The 12,697-nt window shown below is 27.3% G+C and overlaps 2 protein-coding genes across 4 annotated transcripts; both read right to left on the bottom strand.

Annotated features, from left to right (window-relative positions):
- Positions 1–1,237: 1,237 nt before the first annotated feature.
- Rim2 (replication in mitochondria 2) lies at positions 1,238–6,905 on the bottom strand. The gene is made up of 6 exons (XM_074246817.1): positions 5,595–6,905; positions 4,942–5,322; positions 3,887–4,323; positions 3,629–3,756; positions 1,778–2,021; positions 1,238–1,699 (listed from the first exon to the last, which is right to left on the bottom strand). The coding sequence occupies exons 1-6, from the start codon at positions 5,633–5,635 to the stop codon at positions 1,332–1,334; spliced, it is 1,599 nt and encodes a 532-aa protein (XP_074102918.1). The 5' UTR covers positions 5,636–6,905; the 3' UTR covers positions 1,238–1,331.
- Positions 6,906–7,364: 459 nt separating this feature from the next.
- On the bottom strand, positions 7,365–10,574 carry Lwr (ubiquitin conjugating enzyme lesswright). 3 transcript variants are annotated; one of them, XM_074246824.1, is made up of 6 exons: positions 10,423–10,573; positions 10,035–10,125; positions 9,834–9,917; positions 8,326–8,588; positions 8,075–8,137; positions 7,365–7,995 (listed from the first exon to the last, which is right to left on the bottom strand). In XM_074246824.1, the coding sequence occupies exons 2-6, from the start codon at positions 10,098–10,100 to the stop codon at positions 7,983–7,985; spliced, it is 489 nt and encodes a 162-aa protein (XP_074102925.1). In that variant the 5' UTR covers positions 10,101–10,125; positions 10,423–10,573; the 3' UTR covers positions 7,365–7,982. The 3 variants fall into 3 exon arrangements, with proteins under 3 accessions (XP_074102925.1, XP_074102926.1, XP_074102927.1); XM_074246825.1 differs by lacking the exon at positions 10,423–10,573 and adding an exon at positions 10,249–10,414; XM_074246826.1 differs by lacking the exon at positions 7,365–7,995 and having other exon boundaries at positions 8,071–8,137; positions 10,423–10,574.
- Positions 10,575–12,697: the final 2,123 nt, after the last annotated feature.

Below are 12,697 nucleotides of genomic sequence, written 5' to 3'. Positions count from 1 at the left end.
GAGTCAAATAACCATTGCACACGCGGTGCTCTGACGAAAACGCGTTTTTTTCAAAACTATTTTTTTTATATATAAATATGAATCTATTTGCAATTTTTTCTTATTTCCGTATTCGTCTATTCAGTAGCTATAGTTGCAGGTAGATGATTTTAAGAATTTTAATTTTTAAGATTTTTTAGGGCTGTTGAAATCCAAAAAAATCAGAAAAAAATTTTTAATGTCGCCATTTTTTTTTTTAAACGAAATTTTCAAAACCTCCTTCGTGGAACGATAACCACAACATGCATGCAGATTACAACGCAGTTTGGTTTTTTTGTTTTAGATAATCCGTTTTTGAGATAGAGATCCCACCGTGGTGGGGAAATTTTTTTGGTGCTCTACAAAAATGCTTATAACTTTGTAACAACATGATATTTTTTAATCAAAATTTAGGAAAACGATTTTCAATGTATACTTTCTAAAACAAAAAAAAAAAAAAAAACCGAAAAAAAAAATTTTTTATTAATTATGTACCAATATTTCTTTAGTAAATATAAATTAAACTAGCATAAAATATTTTTGATTATTGTGGCCAAAGATTTGTTTTAGTAATTCAATACATCTCAAGTTATCTTTAATTATTATTGACTTTATTATTCACGTTTACATTTATAATTGTTTAAAAAAAATATACTTAAGTTAATATCAACAGCATTAAAACTAAAATGCACATTGATAAAAAAATCAACTTGATGGAAGAGAAAAAATCTTGAACCAAGAAATTTATTTAAAAAAAAAATTCAATTCTCCAAACTAATCTTCTAGGTTCAAGATTTTTTTTCTCTAGAATAAAATGAATTTTTTTATCAGTGCAATCTTTTGGCTTCAAGCCTATTACTGCAATATTTTTTACACACCAACATGCGTCACTAACTACATTCACCAATCTATGCAAAAATATATTTAATACACACAGCCTCAATTAATTATCGTTTAAGCGTTTGATTCAATCCGTTGAATTTAAGTTTTAAATTATATTTTGTCTCGTATCATACTCTAATAAATATTTTTCTACAATAGCGCCATACTTTTAAACTATTTCATCTAGTCACACTTGATAAAAGAACAATGCACTATTTATAAATAACTATGAGAGAAAAATATATTGTTTTAAAGAAAAAACTTATATACGATCCTCTATATATTAAAAATAAGGATGCTTCCTGGTAGTGATTATTATACATTATTAATTATACTCTTTTTCAATCTCTTTTTCATTTTTTTATATCTATTCTGTACAATATAACAAATTAATATCAGTTATTTTTACATAAAATAAATATAACTTAATGTTAAATTAATTCACCCTTTTGTTTATTTTTTGAAGAATACCGTAGCTGTGACGAGGAGGATGAAGACGTTGAAGTAATAGGAGATGTCGTTGTATTAGTCGATAAGTTTTCAGCATTTTTATTAGCACCGCTCGTATTATTAATGCTGTTGAATTTTTCAGACGAAGGTTGAAATTTCTTCTTTAGTACGTATACCACACACTCGTACGTGGCCATCATAATGGCCGTATTCGGAATTTGACGAACTAATTGAGTAGTCAATCCACGGTAAAGTCCTCGAATGCTCTCTTCAGTGTATACTACATTCAGCGTTTGCCAAAAACCTTTATATTTAGTACCCTCTTCCCTAAGCCGTGTTCTTATAACTTCTATAGTTTAAAAAAAAAATTTGTAAATTATTCTGGACCGTAAAAAATTTATTTGTTTATTATTAAAAATTAATTTACCATGTGGATAAGCTATACATGATGCAACGGTTTTGGAAAAAGCGCCAGCTGCCATAAATTCTATAAAATCACGGGAAGTTTTCGATGATGAATTTTCTTCTTTAGGATTGTTATTTTTAATTGAGTCTCGTACACGACGTTTTATTAACCAACTCTTAACAGCTTCATAAATTACAAAGTGAATTACGGTTTCACTTATTCCTACATAAGAAGCGACAATACCTTTGTAAAATCCAAGATAACCCTGTAAAAAAAAAAACATTATTTAAAATATGTCAGTATTATTAAAATATCCGTGTAAAAATCATTTGATATCATGATGAGTTTCATCATAATGAATCTCATATTTTTTTGACACAAATATGAGATTCATATTGAAGCCACATCAATATATATTTGAAACCCGTAATAAGTAAAATACTTGTGGGAACGAATTTTTTTTTTTTAAATAGATTAGTACAATTTTCATTTTTTCTGTTAATCAGAGGAAATTTATGATAATTTAGAAAAACAGTATTTTTATTATGCACTATACTGTTGAATTACTTTACTTTCTTCCTTGATTTTCTTAACTTAGAAGAATATTTACAAAAACACTAACTATCTTGGTTTAAAAAAAATTTTTGACTGAAAAAATTTTTTTTATTTTAATTTATTTTAATTAATTATTTTTTATTTTGAAAATATTTAAATCCTCCTAAAAATTTCTTTAATTTAATTAATTTGCATTATTTCCTGTATATAGTAATAATTCAATAATTTTATGTCACGATTTAAAAAGGCTAAAAAAATCACTATGATATTATTATAATTTTATTCAAATATGACCATCACTTTATTATGAATTCATGTTAATATCATAATGATTTCATAATTAAATTACTAGAAATTTTCTTTTTCCAACAGGAAAAATAAAAATTTTATACTCTAGTTGAAAAAAAAAAATTTGATTCTATAAATATTTTACTTATTTCGAGTATCAAATGTATATTAATATACACGGAAAAAAGTAAACTGTAATAAATAATAGTCGATTTGTAATAAGTAATGATCAACTGTTAAAAATTACCATTTCAAACAGTAAAATCGTGATTTTAATAATCACTATGTAATATTTATCATTTAAATGCTACAATTTATTCTTTACATGAAAGAAAATACTATTTCAAACAGTAATATTCGTCTAAAATGTTATAGTATAATAATTAAGAATTTTGACTTTGATATTTATCATTTCGTACCTAAAAAATGATCACATGATATGTAAAAAGTATAAAATACAGTTACTAAATTTCTAATACAAGCAACGTCAATACTTACAAAGTAAAATGGTAAATTTTAATCGCAACGCTAAAAATCAAACTATAATTATTGACTTGCTTGGACTGGTAAAATATATATTTTAAGAGTAGAATTTTTACTGTTTCAAATGTTAAATTCTCCCTGAGTGAGACTCCCTTCTCCTCATCTGAATTCTCCTTCTACTCATAGTAAGGACTATATATTGAAACGTCAATTTTTACTGTTTGAAACTGTAATTTTTTAAGATGAGAGAGTCGTTATTTACTATAGTGACAGCTACTAATCACTTATTTTCGATATTAAATTATAAATTGTGGCTTTTACACTTTCTACATTAAGTTTTGTAATATTTATATTTTTACCATCCCGATGTCCGCTTTACTGTTTGAAACTATAAAAATTAACCGGAATCCGAGTGAATTTTACAGCTTACTTTTTACCGTGTGGCTTTAACATGAATCTCATGTTTGTGTCAAAATATGATATTCATAATGAACCTCATCATGATATCAGATGATTTTTACACATTTAAATTTATTTAAAATTTACCGATTGCCTGTATATTTTCCTAATACAATCGATAGCCGTTGAACGATTTTCTACATTGTGACTATGATCTAGCTGAAGTCGAGTTTTGACGAACCAAATCGGATTAGTTGCCGTGCACGCTACGAAACCTTTAAAACAATTAAAATTTACAAAAAATTAATTTTACAAAAAATGCATAACAGTATAACAGCATAACAGTACAACGTGAGAACAATGACCACCATTACGACAATACATGTAAAAAAATAAAATACTGACCAGCACAAGCTGCTGAAAAAACATGGACCATTGCACTATCAGGAGCAGTTGGTAAATTTGAGTTGAAAAAACTCTTACTTTGGGAGTATGTACAAAAATATATAGCACGTGACGGTGCGACGCCCACTAGATTTGGTCCAAGTCCTTTAAATAGTGCGCCAACTCCCTCGTACTTAACAATATATCGCAAACAATGTATAAGACCTGGTGAAGACTGCGAGGGTGGTGAAGGAAGATGATTATGGTGGAGATGATGGTGGTGATGGCGGTAGGGTTTTGATGGTGATGGTGTTTCATGATTTTTATAGCCATTACTGATAGCTAAGTGAGGTGAAGACACTGATAGTGTCGTCGTAGCACCAGTGGCCGTAGGAACACTAATAAAATGTCTGTACAATTCTCCAGAAAAATTTGATGGGAAAGTTGTGATAGCATACCTGTATAAGCAATAAACACAGACTATTAGTAAATAAATAGATTTATTATTTATGTAAGGTAAAAGACCCCATTAGTGGCACCTTTAATCCCCATTAGTGACACTTTTTTTTTTAAATGAAAAAATGTTCTACTTGGAATAAGTAAGAGAAATGCCTTCTATAAAGTTATTAAATGATACACTGGTTTAAAACTCATTTTTATAATACAAACTAAAATCTTTATTATAAATGCATATTTCTGTACTCTTTGTGATAATTATATTTAGTTTTACTTTAAAACATAAATAATAATAATACTTCTCTTTTTCTTTTTAATATTGTATATATATAAAAGTATAAGACTTCTATATTGTAACAACTATTGTATCCAGTCCCATGCACAGTTGATCTATTATCAACTCTATGGGGCACGAACCACACGTGTATATCTGGTAATAAATAAATAAAAAATAATTAAAAATTTTTTTGATCTAAAGGTCTTAAAGATTATAAATATGATGTTCATAAAATAAATTAATGATTTAATTAATTAAATAAGTACGAAAATCAAAGAAAGTGTCAGTAATGGGGTCCCCGCCACTAATGGAGTCTTTTACTCCAAGTGAATTTTAATATTACCTAGAATACCTGCTGCCATTTGTAGTACTTAATCTTTTTATTTTTTGCTGTGGAGGTGATCCAAAGGCAACATTGTTGGACCATGAACGATGATGACGGTGATAGTGCTGCTGTTGCTGTGATTTTTTAGGATGATGACTGTGATGAAGATGATGGTAATGATAGTACTGTTGATGGTGTTGGTGGTACGGCGTGAATCTTGATGAGTTTTCTGAAATCTTAGACGACGTTACGGAGGAGGACAAGGAAGAGAGTTTTGATGAAGATGCTGAAGCCGGTGGAGATGGTGGCAATAAATAAAAACCTGAAGTTGATGACTGCAATCTTGTTTTGACAACTTCCAGTGGACATGTTACAATAGCTCCCACTGTTCCAGCCGTTCTAAAAAAAAAAAAAATTAAATTATTTTATTCACATTTTCCCGCAAAAGCAGACATGTTTGTCACATACTTATAGTATAAAATATAAAACGGTAATGCGCAAACTCCAAGCATGATAACACACGATATAAGATCATGCAAATAAATAAATAACCAAAACACACAAACTATACCATTCCATTAATTACGTGATGCAAGTTGATTTTTAAATTTAAATAAATGATATTAGAAATTATTTAAATGATTATAAAAAATGAATATTATTAAACCTACCCGCCAGCAACTAGATGAATTACGGTATCTCTTTGCGACATTGTCTTAGTTGTGTACTTGAGCGCACATTTAAGATTTATTCCATATACGTATATACTTAGATTTTTTATACGTATGTAAATATATATCTATATTTATTGTTATTAGATAATATGTTTATAACAATTGTACGCCGCAACTATTTATCTTGATATACTATTATTATTATTTTTATTATGATAAATTTATTTGAGATGCGGTATGATAAATATATTTATGTAACATTTGAAAAATGATAACATTTTACGCTGCACTTTAATAACACTCACTTACACAAATATATATTTTATTTATACGGAATATTAAACTGCCGCAATAATAAATAAAAAAAAAAAAAAAAACACGTTAAATGTGCGTGTGGTCGTTGAAATAAATAAAAATTAGAGTGCAACACACCGCAAACTTAAACTGCGTATTCACACACTTGTCCTATGTTTTCAATCTTTCTGTACGTGTATACAAATAATTACACTTTCAATTGACATATGTGTGTGAAGTATTTTTGGCATCAATATATAAGTACATAAGTTACATACATATATAAATAAAAGGCGGCAGCGGCACAATGACGAGCAACAACAAGAGGCACGTATTATCGGCACATACAGTGCAAGCGCGAAAAATAAAAAATTACTCGCAAATACAAAATATTATTGTTATTATTATCATCATCGCTCTGCCCATGTTATTTCGTTTATAATAGTGTCGTCGATACGTTCTAGAGCTCTACTTATTGCGTATATTTAACAATCTTGTATTGCATGTATACACATATGTATAAGCACACCGACACGAGTTTTTTTTCTTACTACTTTATTTAAGTAACGCAGCAATGACAACTCTCTTACCGAGCATAATTGAACTAATTATTTATTAATATATTCACAGTTATATAAATAACAAAAAATAAAGATATAAATACATGACTTTTAAATGAATCTGATAAACAATATAAATAATAAAACAACAAACAAACGTCTGCTATTATTAGAACTTGAAATAAAAATAAATTAATGCAACGTTGATAATAATACTTAATGCGTAAATTAAATTGCATTCATTTGTTCGACTGGTCGTTGCCACTTTATTAAATAATTAACACCAAGTTGCCTTTTAATTATGATTTTATCATTTATTTAATTATGTCATTTTGTTAAACTTGAATTATTGTTTATTTTTATTATTTATCAGTACTTTTTTCAGCTTATTTTTAATATAATGAATACACACGCGCACCGGCGATTGTGTTATTAATTCTACTCACCAATCAGCTGGTGTAATAGGTATATACCATTCTCATGCATATACTCATTCAGAAGTAATACTGGACTCAAAACCCGGTACCTAAGATCTATAATTGAGTAAAACTCATTTATTAAAAAATATACAGTTGTTTTATTTTGAATTTATAAAATAATTAATGACACTGAAGTTACCAGACGTCTGAAAATTTTTGATTTTTTTTATTAATTAAATTAAAACTAAAAAGATATTTTTAAAAAATTACACTTATAGTTTTTCAAGTTTTTTACAGGTGAAAATTTTTTTTTAATTATTAGATTGAAATTTTTTCAATAAAAAATTTCTAAAAATTTTGAAATTTCGGCTAACTTCATTTTTATAATAATTTAGGAAATGATTGATATCTTTTTCTTCGCAGATGACTATATTTATCCACGTACATACTTTAAATACACAAACTACTTCCCAAAAACTAGAGTAATAAAACTATTTTATTGTACTTATACATAATTTATTTTATTAGATTGAAAATTAAAATAATGACAAAGACTGAAGTTTTAACTGTTCGAGAAAATTTTTTTTAAAATAATTACGATTAGTTTTTTTTTATAATTTATACTTTATATTATAATTTAAGATTATTACGTTATAAGAGTTATCCAATTTTTTTCCTGCTTTACACGCATTGATTGATTTTGAAAATTCAGCGCAATATATACAGTGAACACAAAATGCATATAAGTATAAAATGTATATGTTACGCTGCTACTAACACTAATTTTATGTTTATAAATGATAAATAAAAATTTTTTCTTTTTATATAAATAGTTAGAAAAGTATTAAAATTATTTGTCTATGTGGAATGATAAAAAAAAGTTAAACACACTTTACATTTGTGTGCAGTGAAAATTTATCCAATAGTTTACTTAGAAATTTTTAATCAACAAAACACAAATTAAAACTGTATTGTTTACAGATAATTTTTAAGTTACCATAAATAATTATGTTGTTAAGCGTGTGTACTTAAACTTAAATTCCTTATGCTCTGTACTTAATTTCTTGTGTAATAATATTAGAAAGATGGTAAAAATGATTCATATTTGTTTTTTAAAGTTGCGCCCTAGAAACAAAAAAAGGTAAATATTTAGTGAATATTATTTTTGCAGATGAATTGATTTGTCGTAAAAGAAGAAACTTACTCTTGTGGGGCCATTGCTCTGGCTTGTGCTCTGACACGTTTTTCGTATTCCAAACGGTTTTGACTGAAATTAATAAGACAAACTTTGTTAAAAAAAACGTTCTCGGATATGGCAATTTTATAAGTACCTTTTAAAAAAAAATTTCCAAACAAAAACGCTCTGACATTCACATTATTTATAAATCTATTTCACACCAGAGCGTTTTTTTTTATTTCTATTTCTATTTGATAATTATAGTAAATATTAATTACCAATAAATTGTGTAAGCTTCTGCTTGGGCTGGATCTTTAACGTTGGGCTCATTCAGTAAATCCTGAATACCTAGAAGAATTTGCTTGATGGTGATTGCAGGTCGCCAATCTTTTTCCTCGTCCAATAGCGAGAGACACACAGTTCCTGAGGGGTAAACGTTTGGGTGGAAGAGTGGAGGCTCAAATTTGCATTTTGGCGGACTTGAAGGATAGTCATCTTTGAAAATCATTCTCAATTTGTAAAGACCACCTTCCCAGGGAGTCTAAATTAAAATAAATAAATAAATTAGTTTTATATTTAGATACATTAGAGGTGAATAAAATATGAATTACTTTTATATTTAATACAGACTGATGAATGTTGGAAATATATTTTATGAACATGATAATGAAATAGACTTAACTCAGATCAAGAATATAAGAACGCTTGTTGATGTTATTTTTTTGCCCTCCGGGCGGAAAGTGGCAATTTTCGTCTTACTGCGCTAAACAAAGTTGCCGCTTTCCGCCATCGTCGGACAAAAAAATAGTATACAGCCCTTGGAAAGTAAAAAAGAAAACCTCAGATCACATCCAATTATTAGCCGAAGCTTTTCTTATTTTCCTTCCCGAGGGATGTAATATACTAATTAAATTCTATGTATTAATTCATAATTATTAAAAGTTAATTTTCTATATTGCCAGCAATATTGACCGTCAACAATTCAATTTATTATTTTAAATATTTTGTAATATAATATGTACTAGATTCTATGTTATTTGTGCAATTATTCAAAAGGAACTCAGTAATTGGCTTAAAGCTGTTGAGTTCATTATTCTTCAAATAAATAAATAAATATTTATTTACGTGTTATAGATTATTATGAAATTGAAAAAACCAACTAATTGTACTGATATCTGTTTAATCTCAAGTACAAGCAATGCTGGTTAGACTAAATTATTTTAGAAAAAAAAAAAAAAATGAATAATGAAAATAGTATATTACACACCTAGAGAAGTAAAGTTAGAAATGTTTCAGATCACATGTAATTGTTGGCCGAGGCGAAGTCGAGGTTAACAGACATGTGATCTGAGGCTTTCTTATTTACTTTCGGAGGTATGTATGCTATTTTTTTGCAGCGGACCGAAAGTTGACGCTTTCTGGCCTTCGAGCAAAAAAAAAATACAATTATCGTATTTGGCTTGTAAAACTTACCTCCAGATGAAACAAACAAAAAGTATCCGATTGGACCCGAAGTTCAAAACTTTATTTTCAGGTCCAATTGCCTGCTTTTACTTGTTCTACTTATGGGTAAGTTTTACAAGCAGAATACGATACTAATTATTAATATTTAAAACACAAAGATACTGTCCCAAGTGTCTCAAAAAATTTTTTTTTGACTTTTCGGTAAATTTTATTTAACAAGTCAAAAATTAATATAAAACTCATATTTTTGTGCCGCTTGAGATCAGAAATAATTAAGTATAAAAATAAAGCTTGAATTAATAAACCAAAAATTTATAATTACCGATTTTTTTCCAGGAATAGCGCATTCCCAACTCATCAAATTAAGTGAACCATCAGCATTTTTGGTTGGCCTTGCTACGAAGCCCTGCAAAGTGATAAAATAACATCAATTAAACAGGTGTCCAAACTTGTTGATGAGAATAATATAAAATAAAAAAAAAAAAAAAAATATGTATAATCAATGCAACGACGATTAACTTACAAATGGATGGTCTTTTCTCCAAGCCTTTCGCTCTTCTGCAAGTCGTGCACTAGCAATTCCTGACATTGTATCCTTGATCTACAGCGCTGATCTAAACAAATAAAAAAAATTATTATTACTTATATACAAACTTTGGATTGACTATTACGACACATTTTCATGTTTAAAAATTAAATATCAAATGATAATTTTCAAGAAAGGAAAAAATTTTAACCTCAATTTCAGATTTTACTTTACACACAAACAAACAGTGTAATTATGTGAGAGAACTCTGTGGCGGTTGCCGTTTAATAAACACAATATTAGATATTGAGAAATAGTGTTTTTACACACAATCAAATTATTAACCTAAAATTAATTATTAATTACGGTAAAAGCAGATATTTACTTTGTTTCAGTGGTTATGACTCACTAAATAGTCGATATAACAATGCTGAGATTTTTAAGAAACGCGCAAACGAAGCATTAAAGGAAGTTAGGCATTAATTTACGCCATGCAGCTGACTATCGTCCTATAGTCCTATATCTATTGTTAAGTCCAAAATTATGTTTAATCTTGTGATGATAGGTGGCACGATGTCATGAATTCTTACTTGAAATGGCGCGACCTTTCGATTCACATGATTCACGTATTACTACAAAAATTGATAATATTCATATGAAGAAATATTTTTAATGGATTTTCTACTCTTTTACAAACAAATAAGGATAATGTTTAATTATTAGATTGATGTGCTCTTTCAAATTGATAAAATTATTGAAATGAAACTTTTAATTGACTTCGAGTTTAATTTGTCCTCCATCTTGGATAAAAATGCTTACACAAGATGGAGGAACAAATGGAAAATATATCTTCTTTCCTATTCCCCTTCCCCTAAAAAAATAATTGTGCTCATATTTTTTCAAATTTTCTATACGTGGAATTTTTCACTGTTTTTTGTTTAATAAGGAAAATCTTAAAAATTTTCAGATGCCTGTTTTTGAATTTATTTTAATTTTTCGGCTGTCCAATTTCAAAACACAGTAACTGATAATTTTAAGGTTTTTAAAAATTTTTCTTATTAAAAAAAAGTTTGCACGCCAAATTGATAAAAAATAAGATTTATGAATAGAAAATATTTGAATATTAATATTTTTAAGAAAATTTTCTTGAAATTAAGGTCTACAAGTTCTACAAAATGCAGCAATACTGAAAAAAATCAAGTATCAAAATTTTGCAGTTACTGTACAGTAACACGTGTTTTAAAATTGGGCAGCCGTTTTATATTTGAGGTAGTACGACTACCAAGGTAATTTTTGATAAAAGCCTTGATTTTTTTTTTTTTTTAATATGAAGTTTAAATATATCTAAATAAATTCCGAAAATTTGAAGGAGATTTCCCGATTATTTAAATAAATAATTAACTTTAAAGTTGAGTAATTTAACATTGTATTGATTTCATGAGGTAACCTTCAAACATAGATACATTTCTGTATTTTTCTCGTAAACCTGTCGGTGAATAGTTTTAAAACACTTATGGATGAAATTAAATATATTAGTGATAAATTTAATTCAAAAAAATTTACAATTGCCCGACTAATTAAAGTATAATCCTGAAGTTAGCAGTCACGTGTTAATTTAAAAAATTTTTTCAATAAATCAATTACAATAAAAAAATGCTTCTAAAAATTTTCATTTGTAATTTTTATTAATTTTTACATGTGAAACGTTTTAATTTAATTTATTTTATAATAATTTAATTGCTATAAATATTTAAAAAAATTTTTATATCTGTCAACTTCAGTGTCATATTAAAGTGTATTAAACTTACAGTCGATTGTATTTTTTAGCAATTAGAAATATAAAATGTATACTGCTGAGTCCAGTAATAGTCCTGTTTAAAAATACTGATTGAAAAATTAAAATTAATCAAAAAACAAGAAATTCGAATTATTTTCAATAATTTCAATTATTTTGTTTATACATATAGATATACAGTTTGCATGGAATGACTGCTTCTCAATTCTTATCTATCCGTATTCTTTACCAGGGAGTATTTGAGACAATCTACATGCTATTTACCGAATAATTTGTCAAGCTGGATGCGTTAGTGATTAATAATTTTTATTTTTTTTCGGTCATCTGAAATCAGTTCAATATTAATTAACAATTTGTTTATTTAAATATATTTGAAAATAATTGGATAAGTTTCATACAATAAAAAGTACATACGTGACAATGAATAATACTGAAGTTAGCCGTTAACTGTCAATTTTGAAAATTTTTTTAATAAATCAATTATAATAAAAAAATGCTTCTAAAAATTTTCACTAGTAATTTTTATTAATTTTCACATGTGGAATTTTTTAATTTGATTTTTTTTTATAATAATTGCATTATTATAAAATTTTTAATGTCTGCCAACTTCAGTGTCATGATAATGATAATAAAAACAAATAGAAAATTTATCTATGTAATATTGAATCAATTATTGCCTAATGAACTCAATGAATCACAAATTACAAAAATTAATGAATTGCTTGAACACAACCAAATAAATTATTCGAACGTACTCTCAAAACGGGAGGGTGCGGTAATTGACGCATGCGTATCTCCAGTAGAAGTTTGCTGGTAGAGAGTGCGGCAAGTATATTTGTCTCTGTCTATTGCACCGAATATAGGA

Source organism: Cotesia typhae, unplaced genomic scaffold (assembly GCF_013202065.1).
Source record: "Cotesia typhae breed Kobodo isofemale line unplaced genomic scaffold, CoteBio_Ctyphae contig_48, whole genome shotgun sequence".
Lineage (NCBI taxonomy): Eukaryota > Metazoa > Arthropoda > Insecta > Hymenoptera > Braconidae > Cotesia > Cotesia typhae.
This window is presented reverse-complemented; position numbering and strand designations above follow the sequence as displayed.

What these genes read in the sequence shown, in the direction of transcription:
- Rim2 (XM_074246817.1), bottom strand. Translation starts at nt 5,635, where the DNA reads ATGTCGCAAAGAGATACCGTAATTCATCTAGTTGCTGGCGG. An exon ending in AATGGCAGCAGGTATTCTAG is followed by an intron (nt 4,324 to 4,941) that starts GTAATATTAAAA and finishes TTGCTTATACAG; the next exon opens with GTATGCTATCACAACTTTCC. An exon ending in TTTTTCAGCAGCTTGTGCTG is followed by an intron (nt 3,757 to 3,886) that starts GTCAGTATTTTA and finishes ATTGTTTTAAAG; the next exon opens with GTTTCGTAGCGTGCACGGCA.
- Lwr (XM_074246824.1), bottom strand. Translation starts at nt 10,100, where the DNA reads ATGTCAGGAATTGCTAGTGCACGACTTGCAGAAGAGCGAAAGGCTTGG. An exon ending in CTATTCCTGGAAAAAAATCG is followed by an intron (nt 8,589 to 9,833) that starts GTAATTATAAAT and finishes ATTTTAATTTAG; the next exon opens with ACTCCCTGGGAAGGTGGTCT. An exon ending in GAAGCTTACACAATTTATTG is followed by an intron (nt 8,138 to 8,325) that starts GTAATTAATATT and finishes TATTAATTTCAG; the next exon opens with TCAAAACCGTTTGGAATACG.